This window comes from Poecilia mexicana, unplaced genomic scaffold, assembly GCF_051168715.1.
Source record: "Poecilia mexicana isolate PSO_F unplaced genomic scaffold, ASM5116871v1 scaffold_19, whole genome shotgun sequence".
Lineage (NCBI taxonomy): Eukaryota > Metazoa > Chordata > Actinopteri > Cyprinodontiformes > Poeciliidae > Poecilia > Poecilia mexicana.
The window spans coordinates 24,107,282-24,124,903 of NW_028263388.1; the positions used below are offsets into that span (position 1 = coordinate 24,107,282).

At 36.6% G+C, this 17,622-nt stretch overlaps 1 protein-coding gene across 1 annotated transcript; it reads left to right on the forward strand.

Moving 5' to 3' along the window:
• Window positions 1–660: 660 nt before the first annotated feature.
• Window positions 661–17,234, forward strand: LOC148153759 (integrin alpha-M-like). Its single transcript, XM_088000957.1, has 30 exons — window positions 661–762; window positions 3,887–3,989; window positions 4,064–4,164; window positions 5,278–5,348; window positions 5,427–5,541; window positions 5,669–5,796; window positions 5,926–6,068; window positions 6,913–7,063; window positions 7,485–7,635; window positions 7,852–7,925; window positions 8,019–8,142; window positions 8,354–8,490; window positions 8,911–9,051; window positions 9,141–9,362; window positions 9,744–9,877; window positions 10,049–10,191; window positions 10,270–10,424; window positions 10,520–10,645; window positions 10,846–10,919; window positions 12,806–12,947; window positions 13,016–13,114; window positions 13,195–13,274; window positions 13,353–13,439; window positions 13,533–13,602; window positions 13,705–13,803; window positions 13,879–13,959; window positions 14,211–14,321; window positions 15,442–15,555; window positions 15,640–15,750; window positions 16,474–17,234. Exons 1-30 carry the CDS (start codon window positions 726–728, stop codon window positions 16,570–16,572), a joined length of 3,423 nt encoding a protein of 1,140 aa, XP_087857083.1. The 5' UTR covers window positions 661–725; the 3' UTR covers window positions 16,573–17,234.
• Window positions 17,235–17,622: the final 388 nt, after the last annotated feature.

Genomic DNA, 17,622 nt, shown 5'->3' on the forward strand with positions numbered 1-17,622 from the left:
TATTGCTTAAAAAAATACTAGTTCCACCAATAACAAAGCATTTTTCCCATCTTACAAGTGAAATAATCTGCTCTTAGAACTAGTACTTTTGATCAATATTAAGGAATTATCTACTCCAAACAAGTCCCTACATCTTGCTTTAAAGTGTGCTAAGATATTTGTGCTAAATAGACCCTAACACTTGGTAAGATTTTGTGTTTTTGCAGTGTATTGATGTAAACTAAGCAGTATCAGTAGTTCATAAAAAGTACAATAGAAAGATTGTGTTACTTCAGGAAGAGAACTGCTGCTGATCTATGTGGGCAGGCAGCAACCAACACCCACAGAAGGTTTCTTTTAAGGATGTGACTTCATTTTTTTATTTCCACATTAAGCAAAATGATCAAACCCAACCAGGAATATGGCAGAACAACACCTTATTAGGACATGGCCTGATTATTTCAGGATTTCGAGTTAAAACAACCCAAACACAGATGACCAAACACCAATTCTGTTACCTCCACCCATTGTTTTACCCTGAACCAACTAAAGCTGCTAGATTTCACATTACAATTTTAAAGGTCAGAAGAGAAAAAGGGTAAATGAAAATATTTCTCTTCTAAGTTGAAAGTGACCCTGTTGTAACTCCTCCTACATCATGAAAAGTAATGCACTGCCTCTCAGTTTAAATTGGTTGACCAGAGAGGAAATCACACTTTTAGTTTGATCTCAATGCCAGAAACACAATGGACTGGATAATTACTGTGGCACTTTTCTGTTCAGGTAAGGATAGTTTGTGTCTTCTGATTTCATGCAGATGTTTTAAATAATCTGCCAATGTCAAAACTGTCAGAGCGATTACTTGATGGAAGCTGCAGACAATAAAATACGTTTCTGTTTTACCTATTATTTCTTAGACGCCTCAAAACAAAAATCACAAATAACCTAGAAGTGCAAGACATAAGAACGTTTAAAATAGTTTTTGTATATCATCCAATAATAAAATGTAACAAAAGTAAAGTTTATTATGTTGCGACTGTGGTAGGACTTTGTCTTGTAACCTGTGGGTTGCCAGTTCAAACCCCCGCTCATAAGTCTGTGAATGTGTGAATAACTTTATGAAATTCCCTTTACAATTTTCTTCATTATGACAAATATTTTCTTTTGCTTAGTCCAAACGTTCCGTCAGTTTTCAAGATGTCGGACTTTATTTCTTTGGAATTATTTTGAACTTTTCTTAAGAATAAGCAACGTGAATCTATTAACAAGAGTCAACACTCTTAAATTAATTATCTTTAATGGTCAAACTGTTTTATGTATCTCTGTTCTGTGTAAGCATTTCGATGGTTACACAGGTTCCTCTTGAAAATGAAACTTTTATCTGTGTTGGATGTGAACCTGGTTAAATAAAGGAAATATTAAAAGTGAAATCAGGTGAAAATGTTAAGATTGCCTGAATGAGCTGGTGGCAAAAGCAAACAGAGAAAAGATGAACTTTTAGTTGCGTCTCTTGGACGAAAGCTTTTAAATGCAGGTTTTCTGTAAAAGTAATTAAAAACATCTTACTGTCACAATCTTCGTGGCAGATGTTGAGTAATACCCCAATACAGGAAAAAGGGAGGCAGAAGGGAAGTGAAAATATATGTGTTCAGTAAGACAAAAATAAAAAATAAGACAATGAAACTAGTTAAATTTATTACAAACCAGAAAGAGGAAGACGATGAGTTACACAGGGCAGGGCGGGTGACAAAGCAGATGATCCAGAGGTGACTCAAGAATCAAAATATTCTGAGATGAACTGATGAGTGGAACAAGAATCAACCAAGGAGCAAATGAGAGAGCTGTCAGAGAATGAACAGCAAAACAGAGACCGGTAACTAATAAGCAATGCCCGATTACAACACAACTAGATGTAAGAGAATCAAAACCAGCAGCAGACTGGGAAATTTAGAAATGGTACAAGAACAGGAAGTAAAGAAAACACAGAACAGAAATGACCAGACCACACGCTTTCCAACACTTCGTCTGAAGTATAGAAATCGGTTCCAACAGCTCAAGTCAAGTTTGTTTGCACATTTCAGCACCAAGCCAGTTAGAAGTGCTTTACATCACACAGTCATCGATCATGAAACAAGTAATTAGGGGTTCCTTAATTTTCATTAATTTTGTGAGATCGTGATCAATTCATACTTAAATGTGAAGCCGATCTGACCCACCGAACTTATCTACCTCATCAGAGGTCTAAAGGTCAACCACTGTCCTCTTCTAGACTGGCCCACCAGGTCATGTGTGCTTGTTTCCAGTTAACAACCATCAGCCCCCTGTTGCCAACTCAGCGACTTTATGGCGATATTTAGCAACGTTCCAGACAAAAAAAGGAATCGGCAAAAATCTGAATCAGCAGGTCAGGCTTTTTATAGAGCAAATAATCAGCGATTGGCCAGAAAACGGCAATCGGTGTCTCCCTACGAACAATAGACATTACATTTTGTCAAATGTCATCAAAATCATGAAGGAAAAACATCAGATATGTTGATCAATGTTTCACTAACAACAAATGAAAGGCAACTCTCAACAGGTGGGCTTTTAGTTTAGATACAAAGCATTCAGTGTTTCAGGTGTTTTGCTGTTTTCCAGAAGTTTGTTACAGATTTGTGGTGAATAGAAGCTGAATGCTGCTTCTCCATGTTTTGTTCCGGTTCTAGATGCACAGCAGAACCAGAACCGGAAGACCTGAGAGGTCTGGAAGGTTGCTATGACAACAGTAGATCTTAAATGTACTGTGGTGCTAAACTGTTCAGTGATTTAACATCAGTATTTTAAAGTCTATCCTCTGAACTACAGAGAGCCGGTGTAAGGACTTTAAAACTGGGGCGATGTGCTCCAACTTCCTGGTTTTAGTCAGAACATGAGCAGCAGCGCAATGGATCAGCTGCAGCTGGGGGATTGTTTTTTTCAGGCAGACCTGTGAAGACACTGTTGCAATAATCAATGAATAAGCATATGGCTGAGTTTCTCTAGATCTTGCTGAGACATTGACCCTTTAAGTCTAGACATGTTCTTCAGGTGATAGAAGGCCGAGTTTGCAACCGTTTTTATAAGAATCTGAACGTTCAGATCTGACTCTATCACCACATCCAAATTTCAGGTCTGATCACTAATTTCTAGTTGTAATAACTGAAGCTTTGTGCTGACTCTAGATTGTTCCTCATGGGGTCCAAAGATAATAACTTCCCTTTTGTTTTTATTCAGCTGGAGAAAGTTATGGCACATCCAGGCATTTATCTGTTCCAACTATCTGTTCAGTGCTTGGGTGGGTTCAGAGTCACCAGGTGACACACTTTGCAGTGAATTGGAAGAGCAAAATCCCATTAAGTGAGAGCCAGCTCCTCGATTTTTTTCTCCCATTTGCTGCTCAGCTCTCACTCTCAGTGACTTCGCCCTGCTCACTGCAGAGTTTTGTTTTGCTTGGCAGGATGTTGGTCCAATTATGTTCTAAAAGGATGTAAATCTAATCAAAGGTGACATTACTAATTTTAAATATATGAAGCTAAATTGATTGTGGAGAAAGAAAATCCAATAAATAGAATCTGTGATACAGGAAAAATCCAAGACATTTATGGGAGCAAAATCTATTTCAGTTTTTACAGTAAAAAAATAACAAGCCAGTGGCATGATACAACTTAACTATTAAAACCTGACTGCAATATTCAACTTACACTGTTAACTTTATTGTTCCTGTTTCCTGTGACATTTGAAAGGTTTGGTCTTTAGTGCTCTCTAGTGGTTAAACACTGACATTGCAGAACATGTCTGTTCTCTCCTGCATTCTTCACCAAAATATCACTGTACTCAGTCATTAAATTGAATTAAAGAGATTCTGTGGATTTGTTCTTTTTTTCCTCAGTGCTAAAAGCTGCAGTCGGCTTTAACGTTGATTCTGGGGCTTGGAAAACCCTGACAGAAAATGATGAAAGTTTTGGCTACCAGGTGGTGCAAAGACAATCAGAGTGAGTCATCTCGATTCAATTTTTAAAAACTTTTGTAAAATGTTGTAACCAATGTTTGTCTGTGTTTCTCTCAGTCTGCTTGTCAGCGCCCCACTACTACAGTACCAAAGGAATAAAAGGGGACGGATATATCGGTGCAACACAGGAGGCAGTTGCAGCAATCTTGTTGCTTTAGGTAGGAATCATTTTACTACCAATATTATGAACGCACAAATTTCACAATAAAGAGATTTAAAAGTACAAATTTTATAAGTTCATATCATGACCAGAGGTTGGTTGCACCAGGAGCTTAAAGAAAAGATTTTACACTAAATACTGAACAATGTCAAACATGCTGTCCTGTAAACAAGTATTTCCTCCATCAAACTTATATGTTTCAGCTGAAGTTTTAATATCAGACAAAGGTAATATAACATCCAGTGAACATTCAGTTCTTAGATTTTAAGTAGATCGCTCCTCTACTTACACAGGTACTATGTTGTGGCCATTTATGCAAATTTTGTGAATTGTAATTTCTACTCATTTAGTTTTCTATTTTGGGACGTTAGAATTTATTTAATTCAGTTTAGAACCAAAATCTGTAATTAATTTGTATATTTGAATTGATTAGACTATGTTGGTAATTGGTTAGAACCTCCCATTAATTTGAGTAATTAAAACACACCGGGTGCTTGGTGGAGGTCTATTGTTTGGCAGATGTTTGGTGTGTTGACGGGAGGTTTTGTAAATTATTTTTTGACCATTTTTTATGTACTTGAAACATCAAATTAAGTTTACTTTCGTTTTCGGCTAAGTTGTAAGACATTTTTAGTAATTATTTTGTCGCTATTATTTTACAAGAAATAAAGAATATATTTTTTCAAAACAAATCAAGTCAGAAGTGCGTGCAAATCAAACCACCTGTTACCACCCACGGCCTTTGTTGGAATTTTGGTTTTTGGAACATAGAAAGCTGTGACAGGTACTATGTCGTTGCCCCCAAAAACGAAAAAAATCTGTAAGGGTGAAATAATCTTTCTTATCCAAGGTCAGCCTTCACTTCTCATTTTTACATCTTGTTGCCATTTGATTAAAAAAATAGCAGACATTTCCCTCTAACAGTTTCCTTTTTTCAGTTTAAGGTTTATGGAGCAACATTTCACCAACCTGGTGTTATAACAGCTTCAGTTGGGAGACATTTAGATTAAAACAAAATGAAATTCTGCAAATAATTACTGTAATTTATGGGAACAATTCTTAATGAGTGATAATTTTGTCAAATCATCACAACAAGTGATTGTTTTTACAGAGCAAATAGCTGCTGTCAACATGTCTCTTGGTTTGGCGATGGCAAATGATCCGTCAACACGAAACACAATGGTGAGAGGATGAGCTGCAGAAAATAATGAATAAATAATGAATGAAAATATAAAGGTATATTATTCACACCTTTTCCAGGTCTGTGGTCCAACCATTCCCAGAGACTGCAAAACTATCACCATGTACAACGGTTTGTGCTATGAGATCGATCGATCTAATTCGTTTGTAAAGTCTTACCCGTCTGCGAATGAAGGTAGGTACAGTGAGCTTGTTTCATAATAATTATGTCACTGCCTCTGTAAACTGGAGGTTAACTTTCTCATCAGCACACTTGAATAACGGTCAGGAAACTGATCTAGATCTCTGATTTCTTTTCACAGAGTGTCGAACCCAAGCAGACATTGCATTTCTGCTGGATGGCTCAGGCAGTGTGGCTGATGAAGATTTCAGCAGAATGAAAGAATTTGTGAAAAATATGATCAGATCACTCCTGGGAAGAGATACACAGGTGAGACCTGTAACTTCATCAAAAACATTGTTGATGTTTTTCTAAGTGTACATCTCCTTTAAGGTCGTTGCTGCTTTTAATTTGCTGTAGTTGATTTTTAACTTCATATCCATTTTTTCATTTTTGCAGTTTGCCATCACCCAGTTTTCTTATTCTCCAACAACACATTACTACTTTAATACTTTTAGTACTTTCAACTGGGAATCTCAAATTAACAACATCGGTCAAAAAAGAGGAGGAACATATACAGCTGGAGCCATCCAAAATGTTGTGTAAGTATTTCTGATGTGTTATTTTAATATTACTATAAAGGTTAAAGAAACAAAATTAAATTTGATCATGAATAGCTTAGAAAGTCACTTTTTCTATTTAGAGACATGTTGTTTCAGTAGGTAATGTAGTTTTTAACTAGTAGGAAAAATAATTATCAATGTAACTTGAAGAAGATTCTAGATTGACTTTGATGTCCAAAGGACAGTACAATTCTTTTGAAGTTAGATTATTGTTTATTATTTTTTTACTCAGTTTGTACAGATAAAAAGAGCTACACTACTACCCTTGTCTTTAAGATATTGTAAGGAAACTAAAAATATTTACTTTTGTCTACTTCATAGTTGCACAAATGATAAAAAAAAAAGCAAATCAGATGAAACTACTTAATAAAATATGAAAAAAGTAGATTTAAAATAAGATTATATCTGCACACTTAATGGATGACAGTGGGTTAAAATAAATAAAATGTTTTTAGTCAGATATTTGCAGCCCCTATGTGCTAAGAAGAGCTATATAAAGTATTTTCTGACCAAGTTGGTCAGACTTTATACATATGTAGCCTCTAGAGTGGTGAGACTTAAATGAATATATAATAATAATATATTGAGTGTCCTTACGACTATTACTGCTACTTGTTAAATACTGTGGTTTGTGTTTTTTTTATTATTTTTAAATCCTAAATAACATTTTAGTATTTCTGAAAACCACAACATTGGTTAAATAAAGGCTACAGCATTTAGGATGGAAACAAACCAACACAGCTTGTTCACACCACATTTCTTAAGAGAGAAAACAGAGGCAGTGTTGGAGGAACAATAATAATAATAATATATTTTTTAACAGGAATGATGTCTTCTCACCACAAAGGGGTTCCAGGTCAAATGTGAAAAGAATTTTAATAGTGATTACAGATGGAGAGTCTCAGGATCGCAAAAATTTACCAGCAGCAACACAGTCAGCTGATCGAAAAAACATTCTTCGATTTGCTATTGGGGTAAGTAGCATCTATGATTTTTTTTTTACAATTACATGTAAACATATGTGCTTATTGTCTGTTAGAGTACAACACATTACATTTTCATACTGCAAAAAGCGTTATTAGCTTTCATTGTAACTGCATTGTTATATTTTCATTTGTAAACCAAAACTGTCAAATATATAAAAGCATAAAAACACAGAATCTCTTATTTCCTCCTCAAGATCTTCATATAAAATTTCACATAAATGCTAAACTTTTATTTTATTCCTAAAACAATTTCTTGTACTGTATTTAAAAGCAGAGTTAATGACTCAGTGCTAGTTTTTATGACTAATCTTGACTCAAAAACTTTAGGAGAAAATGTAAATTACAACGACTGCTTTGAAAAGAACGACTGCATCATAATGTTTCACTGACATTGTATTTACACCTCCAGGTGGGGAACGCATTCACATCTTATAATGCAAAACAAGAGCTCAGAACGATTGCATCTCAACCTGCTGACAATTATGTGTTTCAAGTGGGAAGCTTTGATGCTCTTGACAAAATACGGGACAACTTGCAGGCCAAAATTTTTTCCATTGAAGGTATAAATGTATAATTTAACATCTGAAACACTTGTTCCATTTTTCAGCAACATGAACACATTTTGTTTCATAGCTAACAGTGGCTACTTACAAATATAAGCACAATTATATTAAACTACTAAGTAGTGAGTTTATTTAAGTTATTGTTGGTTCTATGGTGTACAGGAACTCTAAAGAACTCTGTAAAATAATATTTAATTTGTTTTGAATTTACAGGATCACAAAGTGGTGGAGAGACGCTGAAACAGGAAATGTCTCAAGAAGGCTTCAGAGCAGCTTATGTGTCTGGGGTAAATAATCACAAAGTAAATATTTCAGAGTATTACGGCATTAAAAGCAACCCATATTTGAAATAAAATGATCTCTCTGTTCTTGCATTGCAGTATATTCAGATGACTATGGTTGGTGCTAACCAGTGGAGAGGAGGCTACAAGAAATACTTGCTTAGTAATGTTTTAAACAACGTCATGTTTGAGCCATTGTTCATTGAGCCTGACAGTTACCTTGGTAAGAACAGGACAGAAATCTGATTTTTAGGGATTTTTATCGGCACAATTTCAGTTTGGTTTGACCAAATAATTCACTGACCCACAGAGCTGCTATGTTAGTCTATTAGAAAGATACTTTTAGGTATTTCAGTCTGTTTAGCATCTTAACTGTCCAAAACATTTAAAAGTTTAAAAAGACTGTCTCTGACTATTTAACCATTGAACTCCAGGTTATTCCATGGCTGTTGCTAAAACAAATTATGGTCCACTGACAATTCTTGGTGCTCCAAGAAATCAACACAAAGGATTTGTTATGACAGCTTTCAATGAACGACCGAGAGATGAAATCAGACCCTTTGAACGACAGGTAGGTACAGTTTAAATTTACATCTATTCAATGAAAAGACACAACTATTTTTCCTCTTTCTGGCATTAAATGAAAACAAACTATTTTTGTTGTAGATCAGCTATGAAAACCAAAGCTATTTCTATCTGCTAAATACAAAATTGATCAATGTTTTAGAAATTATTTTTCCAAATTCAGAGGCTCAGATACATTTTCTTTGTACTTAAACTAAACAACGCACATGTTGACATTGTTGGTAATAATGACTTAAAGAGAATTAAACAGAGGGTAGGGTCAGAGTTTCATGTGACTTCTGGCCCATTAATTAACAACGGTCTTGTTACTGACAACTATTGCTCTATTATTGTGATCAGATTATAAGACCAACTGTGTAAAAAATGAAGGTTTCTTTCTGATGACCATTTCTTCTTGTTTTTTCAGACTGGTGAATATTTTGGGGCTGAGGTTTGTGCCATGGATGTGGATTCTGATGGTGTGACTGATCTAATCCTCATATCCTCTCCGATGTACAAAGACGTTGATAGAGAAGGACGAGTTTATGTCTGTGAATTAAATCGTTTGGTAAATGCCGAGTCATTTATGTTGATTTATTTAACCTCCTGTTAAGTTTAGGCATGAATAAAGTTTTTCTCATCCTCTCATTTTTCCAGAGTGTGGTTTGTTATTTTGATAAACCATCACAAATAACCACACTAAGAGGTGATGTGTCTGTCAGAGGGAGGTTTGGGTCGTCTCTTGCTGTTCTGCCTGATATAAATGCAGATAAATTCAATGATTTGGCCGTTGGAGCTCCTTTGGAGAATGATGGCCAAGGCAGCATCTACATATTCCAAGGAGAAGGAGGAAGAAAAATAAATCCTACTTACTCACAGGTGAGCAAAACACAAACACAAAACATTAAATGTTTTGTTTTTCAACATGAGTTGAACCTTCACAGTTGGTAGGGTCATTATTGAATAGAGTTTACTTGTTCTTCATATTATTCTGTAAGTTCTCTCCAGGTACTCTGGCTTCCTCCGATAGTCCAAAATCATGATTGTTAGGTTTATTGGTTACTCTCAATTGCACTAAGAATTGTGTCCATTATGTCTTACCTAATGGTTGCATTAGGTTAAGTCATAATGCACCAGCCCACTCCTAATGGGGGGTCTGCTGGTGACCTTTACCCCCAGCCACCCTTTGACTCTGCACAGACAAGCTGGTATAAAGAATGAATGGATGAACTTGATAAACAAAGATTTTTCTCATTACAGAGAATTGCTGCATCTGCAGTCCAATCAGGCCTGAAGTCATTTGGCATCTCCATCAGTCAGTCCTCCTACGATCAGAGTGGTGATGGACTTCCTGACTTAGCAGTGGGTTCAAAGGGAAAAGTTGTCCTACTCAGGTAAGTCTCCATTGTTGTTATTTATTAACACACATCTTCTGTAATTCAACAAATTCTTCTTCATTTGCAACCTAAATATGTTTACAGGATAAAAACTCTGAATGTTACTGAATGAAGTTTTTACTTGCTTCACAATCTCAAAACAAACAACATGGCCTTTTCTGTTTCTAGATCCAGACCAGTTGTAACAGTGACTGCCACTGTGTCGTTCAACCCAAATCTGATCCCAACTCAAAACCCAGACTGTTCAAAACCACTGCCAAGCAAGGCTACTGTCTGCTTTACTATGAGCAAACTGTCCAATGTGAATGAAGGTACATTTCTTACTTTAGTTTTTCTATTTGTCTATTATTTTATTTAAGAACTTTTATCAAACAAAACACATCTTGCAGCTCGAGCACAGGTTAATTTCACTTTAACTTTGGACGCAAATCGTAAGATACCAAACAACCGAGCTGAGATCAGCAAGGATGTGAGGCACAAGAGTGGATCACTTAATCTTAATTTAAATACAAAAGAATGCACAGATGTGGACTTCAGAATTGAGGTAAGTCCTAATGGAACCGTTACAGTAATCTTATACAACTATATAATATTCAACAGTTTATTAATTCATCATATTTCTATCTCAATGTCTTCCAGTCTTGTCCAGAAGATGCTCTCAATCCACTCAATAATGAGCTCAGATTCACGTTTGATGGTTTGCCTTCTGGCTCAAACCCCAGACCAAGCCTTTCTCCACAGGTTAAAACCACAACATTTCATCTTGTGAGTAAATCCTGTACATCCTGAATCTGAACAGAAAGATCTTTACTGAGCTTTAACCTTTCCATTACATTTGATGAGTTCCTTTCATGGTTACCAATATGACCGTTTCATACAAAACATTACGTCACAAAGTAATTTGAAAAACATAGGATTGACCTAAATGTGAGTAGATCTGTTTAATAGTTTACTGTCATCCACAGATTGGGTTTGAGATCAGCTGTGGAGCTGATGAAGTGTGTGAAGATAATCTGAAGGTGGATTTTAACTTCACAGAGTAAGAGATTTGTTTCTGGAAGTAAAGCCTTGATATGTCTAGTGAACTATACACATTATGTCTGCAAAACTTACACGTTTGTATTTGTTTGGCAAAAGCAAGATTTACAGGAAATCTCAGACTGTGCTTCTTCTGTTTTATATCCCAGAAATATTTCTGTTGGCACATGCCCAAATGATCTGACGGCAAGTAGCAAAAAGTCACATCTACCATCATATATAAAGGCAACTATAGCCACATTTTGCAAAGTACTGAGGATTTACTTTATTGTAAGATTCAGTAATTCTCTACAATATTAAGATCAGAGAAGAAGCTATTATGGTTTTGCAGCCTTAGCCTCTGTGCTGACTGTAAGTCTGGTTGTGAAGGCCTCTTTGCACTTGGCTTCATCTTTGTCAGGAAGTCGAGTCACTCATGGGTTACAACCCAAGAACATTTATTTGTGAGTTTCTTAACAGATAAATACAACACAACACATTCTCCAGCTCAGCAGCTTCCCCATCTAATTCTGCTCTGCCCCCTAGTGGCTGGAAACAGAACTATGAGTAAAACTACTAGCATCTCACCCCTTTCACTTCTTCAGTGCCTAAACCCTATTTCACAGTAAAACATCATTATAATGCAACTCCCACAACACATCAGAAGCATAGAACAATGTGAACTCCTACTTTTCAGTGGGTAAACAATTTTTTTTCCCTGTTTATTTTTAGAACAAACTGTTAAACACGGCATTAAATTAAGAATTAACTCTGAAGTATCTGCCATCAAAATTGCCCCTAAAATATTAATCATCACAATGGAAATTATTGATCTCATTTTATCATGAGATTACTTGCATATTGCGACAGGCTAACTGAAACCGACTATTCACTCTTCCCCTGTCCCTCGGTGAGTCTGTGAAAGCATGGATTCTCATTGTGTTTCTTTTAGGGATAAATCGTTTCATAATAGTCCTATTTATCATCTGCTGTTAACGTAAAGGTGCTAAATATTAGCTCTGCCTCTTTGCCCATCACATAAAAAAGTGTATTTACTTGTACTTCACCATCTTCCTGGTCAAGCTTTGTAGCGATATGATCCCGGGAAAAGAAGTGCTTCTTCCAGGCAGGCCACGATGACGGCTGGGTAAAGTCTAACGGCTCCGGCGGATGACACGGCGCCATTTTGATGCTTAAATCTTCCCCTTCACTGACTTCTGACACCATGTCAAGAAGTCTAGCAACTGAGTAGTTCGCATTTATTTATGGTTTGGGTTCTTTACAAGAGAGCAAAACACGTCGGCCATTATTGTCCAGCACAAATTCTTCTCCGTTTTACATATTTTTGTCTTATTCTGCTGTGCCCCCTAGTGGTTATTAACAGAACTACTATGTATTTTTCTTCTTACTGTTATTCCTTTTTATGACAGCTGGCAATTCAAATTTTAGATGTGGATTACCGCCATCTACTGGAATGGAGTGTAGATCTATGTGCAATTTTTAAAACTAAAAGTAAATAATAAAGGAAAAACAAAACAAAAGAAAGCAGCAAAAAGAATCAAAACAAAATAACCACATTCTCTATTAATTTTACTTCCTAAGGTGCCCTAAACAAAACCAATAAGATTCAAAAGGGAAAAGTTTATCCAAAAGATCTTGTATATTCAACTGCAATTGGTTTTCCTGTAATCTACATTCTAGTTCCTTTCTCTCAGTTGATAAAAAATTGGGAAGAACTATAAGACATGTTTTACTGCCTCTTCTTGAAAACAAAAAACACATTTTCCTGTAGGATGTTTTCCCATTTTAAATAATATTAAATGTTCAACATTGTCTGACCAAAACGTAGACTGGATAGTAAGTTATATCACAGTCTTTATGCACCTGTCATTTATCATGTTTTTTCAGAACCTCAGTGGTTAAAGTCGGCATAGATGAACTTTTGAGTGCGAACGTCTTTGTGGAGAACAGAGAAGAAAACTCGTACAACAGTCGCATTACTCTCACATACCCTGTTGGGCTCTCCTACAGGAAGGTTACACCTCTGGAAGTAAGGCACTAATATTAATCTATGTTGGTGAAGCTGCTGCAACAAGCTGATGATCTGTTTTACTGCAGGGAAGAATTGAGTGCAACTCTGTGGACAGTGAGGATGGCGTAACAAGAGGAAAGACAGTCTGTAGCATCAACAAACCAATATTCAAAAGCAACTCTATGGTTAGTTTGTGCTGCTGCTTTATTCATTTTTTAACCAGAAGAGGAAGTCTTCTGATCCCCCTCTTTCATTTCCTTTTTAGGCAACCTTCATCGTCTCCTATGGTTTCAACACCAACAGTGATCTTGGTAGAAAGATCGAAGTGACTGTGAACGCCTCCAGGTACAACACAAGAGTTTAAGGTGCAGCTCTTTGATACTGAAGTTTTATCTAATTTTTTATTTGATGTTTCTCTTATAGTGACAATGAGCGTCACTCCCCTTCTAGTGAAGTCTACAAAAAACAGGAGATTGATGTCAAGTACAGTGTTTTTGTCACAATTGAAAGGTTTGTTAATTCAAGCAAATAATTTATTATTTAAAAAAATCAACAATGGTTTAAATATATCTTATTAAATGAATGCATGAAATGTATGCTCAGCTCCCCCAGCTACACCAATTTCACATTTGGAGAAAATGCTGTTCAGAAACCACTTGAGCAAAAAATAAAGGTAGAAGATGATTTCACTCAGTCAGATCAGAAATATATTCTATATTTAACATTAGTCGTTATATAATTTGGGTTCTTTGTGTTTTATTCCCACTTCTCTTAGGTTTTTAACACTATCAGACCACTAAATTTAACTGTAGTGATCAAAGTTCCTGTAAGACTTGGTGACAAAGACATCTGGATGGACACAAGCAGTTTTCAGGTGAAAAATGCTACAAACTAGAACTAATTTAATGTAAATAAGACTTTAACTGATGTGATGGAGCTCTGTTTTCAGATTCCAGGCTGTCAGAGCAGCAGAGATGAAGAACCTACTGTCACTGATCTTGTTAAGACAATAAAAGAAAAGAAAATATTGGTATGTATGTGTTTATGCAGTGTTTATTAATAAAGGAGTAGCTCTCAAAAGTTTACATAATGTTATACAATGTCCAAATATTTGTCACACAGTGTGACATTTCAACTTTAATTTAATCAGAGGTTTTATTGTGTTCACATCACAGGACTAATTAATACTTTGCTAAACTGTCTTTTTGATTCAGTTTTTGCATTTAGTCTTCTGAAATTCCCAGATTTAATCAGTATCATACAACTTTACCTTTGGTACAGGACTGCACTGTAGCAAAGTGCAGAGTGTTCAGGTGCTCCGAGTTCATGGAAAGGAATGAGGACACAACGTACACCATCTCTGCAAACATCAGCTCAGGATGGATAGAACAGGTAATTGATGTGAAGTTCATATAGATGCACTGACTAGGCTGTAAAATCAAGGGCGTAGGTTCGGTCTAAGTTTTGGTGGGGACCTTGACACCCCCCCGGCAGCACAGTGAAATGCCCAAGAGCACCGAACATTTTTGAGAAGAGGGGGGAAACCACATTGGCTTAATAACCCCCTGCCCCCAACCATAACCATATCATACATCTTGTGTATACAACCAGATACAGTCATACTCAGCAGATCAGTTCAAGAACACTTTACTTTTTCCTTTACCAAATTCAGCAAACGTTACAAGTAAGATCAAAAGAAATCCTCTGGATACTCCCTGGTCACTGGCACTCACACTGACTGCCTCCTATAGAGCAAACAAAGCGTAACCTGGTTTGTATTCACACTAGCTTAACTTAATTTAAGACTAACACTTCAAATGCCATATTTACTGAGATAATTTCACAGTATATTTCATATCTGAGAACTAACACCTCACCTGGAGCCCTGAAGCTCCAGCCACCTCTCCATCGTTCTGCTCTGCCCCTTGCTCTGCTGTTTGAGCATCCTATGTGAAAAAAATATTACATAATTAACAGACCTATTCTACCTCACATTCAGTGCTGACCTTACTAAACACCGGACTTTACAACAAATGCGTTGCGTGATAGATATCTAACTTATGGGTCCACTCACTGTACTTACAGCCGACGTAGCGAAATAACTTCTAATGTCTGTCCTTTTCTTTTTTGGTGGCGACATGGTCTCGGAGACTCAGAAGGAGACGCGTGTGCCCAGCTAGCCGCCGCCTTTTGCAGCTAATCAAAGAACGTCCGACGATTCAACTGACTCCCCCTCCCCCCACAGCACCGTTCCGACACGGTCTCGGAGGCTCATAATAAATGTCAAACTAAGAAGCTTCCGTTCCGCGCACCGCCTGTTGCTGCTAATCAAAGATCGTAGATCCACGTTCTTTGAGCCAATATGGCAAAAATTGGTCGGGACTTTTTCATATCCCGTGAATATTGGTCGGGACATGTCCCTACCGTCCCTACCCAAACCTACGCCCATGTGTAAAATGTAAAGAATAAACAATAAAAAAGCTCGTCTCTGATGTGTGTTTCTCTCTCTCAGATCGGACTTTCATCTGCCAAGTTCCTCCTGACCAGTACAGCCAGTCTAGAGTACGATGAGAACCAGTACATCTTCTTCTCTACAACCTCTAATAGTGGCCCTCCTGTTCACCAGGTGATAGAATGCTGCTGTCAATGTCTTAGTACCAATCAGACCTTTAATGGTTTTATTTGAAACTTTTAAACCTCTCATTTTCAGATTGAGGCAGAGGTAGAAGTGTTTCCTAAACCAGATTTCACTAAAGAGATTATAGGAGGATCTCTGGGAGGATTGGCCTTTCTGGCTCTACTTACTGCTGGTCTGTATAAGGTGAGTCAACTAAGATTTTCTTAAAGTCCCAAAAACCCCAGTTGAAAGTAATTGACACAACATGCCCAGTAATTTCTAACAAGCAGATTTATTCATTTTTCTTTTCAAAATTCCCATTTTCAATGTTTTCATGCTTTCCTTTCTGTCTCTACTGCGTCTAAAAACAGCCCAAGTGCTTCACCCAGACATTTTCTGGGAATAACTGAGTGCCTTTTAGCGTCTGGATAATGAGCCGTTTCAAAAACAGCAGATGCTGAGTAATACTATGGTGTTACCTAGCAAGCACAGCAGAGCTCAGCCCATTTGGTCAGCTGGCTGTATCCCTGTATGTGCTGTACAATGGCTGCTGGAAAAGACAAAAGTTTTGTTGTTGACTTACCATCCAGAAACCACTTGCTTCATTTTTGTTGATTGTGCAGGAGGCCCCACTTCTGCTTTTCAAAGATATACGTTTGCAACTAAGTGTCCTGAGTGGTTTGACGTGGCCAGATGCCACTTATTTAGATCTAAAGTGACAGGAGACCTTAAAACAGCTAATTTTGAAAGGAGGTCAAAAAAGGCAGAACTGAGCAGACTAAAATCTTTGGTTTTGTGCAAAGGATGTAATAAAAAAATAGTCTGCATCGCCCACCATGTTCAAGGAAGCATAATAAGTCACTTTTAAATGTTTATCTAAAGTCTTCACTCACTTATCTTGCTCTTTCTTTCCTGTGTTTCTCTCAGGCTGGATTTTTCAAGAGCAAGTACAGTCAGATGATGAATGAAAATGAAGGAGGAGAAGCAGCACCAGGAGCTGAAGAAGCAGCTCCCACAAATGGATGAAAGTTCCAGTACATTTGCAATGAACATTGCTTCTATGAAATGTATCTGTTGGTCGTTTAGTTTAGTGAAGGTACCAAACACAGTGTGTGTCTTTCAAACCATTCCCTGTGTTACTTTGTACAAATGAGTTTGAACAACAAACCAGTAAATCTATGCAGAATTACTGGTATTAATGTAGTTTCTCTTAATATTAGGGTAGTACTGATGATATACTTGCTTTTTTAAAAAAGAACTGTGATTGAGGACATATGCTGTAACTGCTGCGCTGCTCAAAGTTACAGTGGATTAAAGTGTAATAATAATATAAATGTGGAGGGATCTGAAATGCAAAGTGAACAATGTAATGTAATATTTCAGAAACTTTAAATATAAAAGAATGTTTGTTTGCTTTGGACTTTCTGGTGAAATATTTGTGTTATATGACAAGGTGATTTTATGGTGGACAGAAAGCATACCAGTGTTCAGTGATTTTTAAATATTTCAAAACACAACATGATTAAAGTTGCTTGTAAGCTAAAAAAAGTATTTGTGCTTGACAAAAGGATGTAAACTGCTTTACTGAGAAATAAAGAATAATTTATATTAATGAAACATCTTTCCTGTACTGTGTTAAGTAAATAATCCAGACATTTTATTTTTGAAAAATAAATATCTGATTTTATTGTCCTGTGTCACATTTTGTGATTTAAATGTGTTTAAAAATAAATGTCTATTTATGAATAAAATTTTCATGGAACTGATGAATTAAGAATTACTGGTGATGCATTAATCCTTAATTTCCAGCTAAAAGTATTAAATCAAAGCCAAAAACAAAGTCCACTTTTTTGAGCTTTACATCATGTTGTAATTTTATTCAGTCATCAAACCTGGAGTGTTGCCTTGATTCTTGCATGAAAGTTTGAGAAATCCTTTAATCTCCATGGCAACCATTCTGCTGTGCAAAAGGCCTGGGTGGACCTAGCTCCGCCTTCCAGACACAGCTCCTCCTCAGGGCTGCAGTTTCACCGCGACTTCCCCACTCAGTTCCTTACGACTAGCCCACAGCAGTTA

Coding starts and splice junctions, on each gene's coding strand:
- LOC148153759 (XM_088000957.1), top strand. CDS start 726: ATGGACTGGATAATTACTGTGGCACTTTTCTGTTCAG. Junction 5,349..5,426: donor CGTCAACACGAAACACAATG/GTGAGAGGATGA, acceptor CACCTTTTCCAG/GTCTGTGGTCCAACCATTCC. Junction 10,646..10,845: donor AAACCACAACATTTCATCTT/GTGAGTAAATCC, acceptor TGTCATCCACAG/ATTGGGTTTGAGATCAGCTG.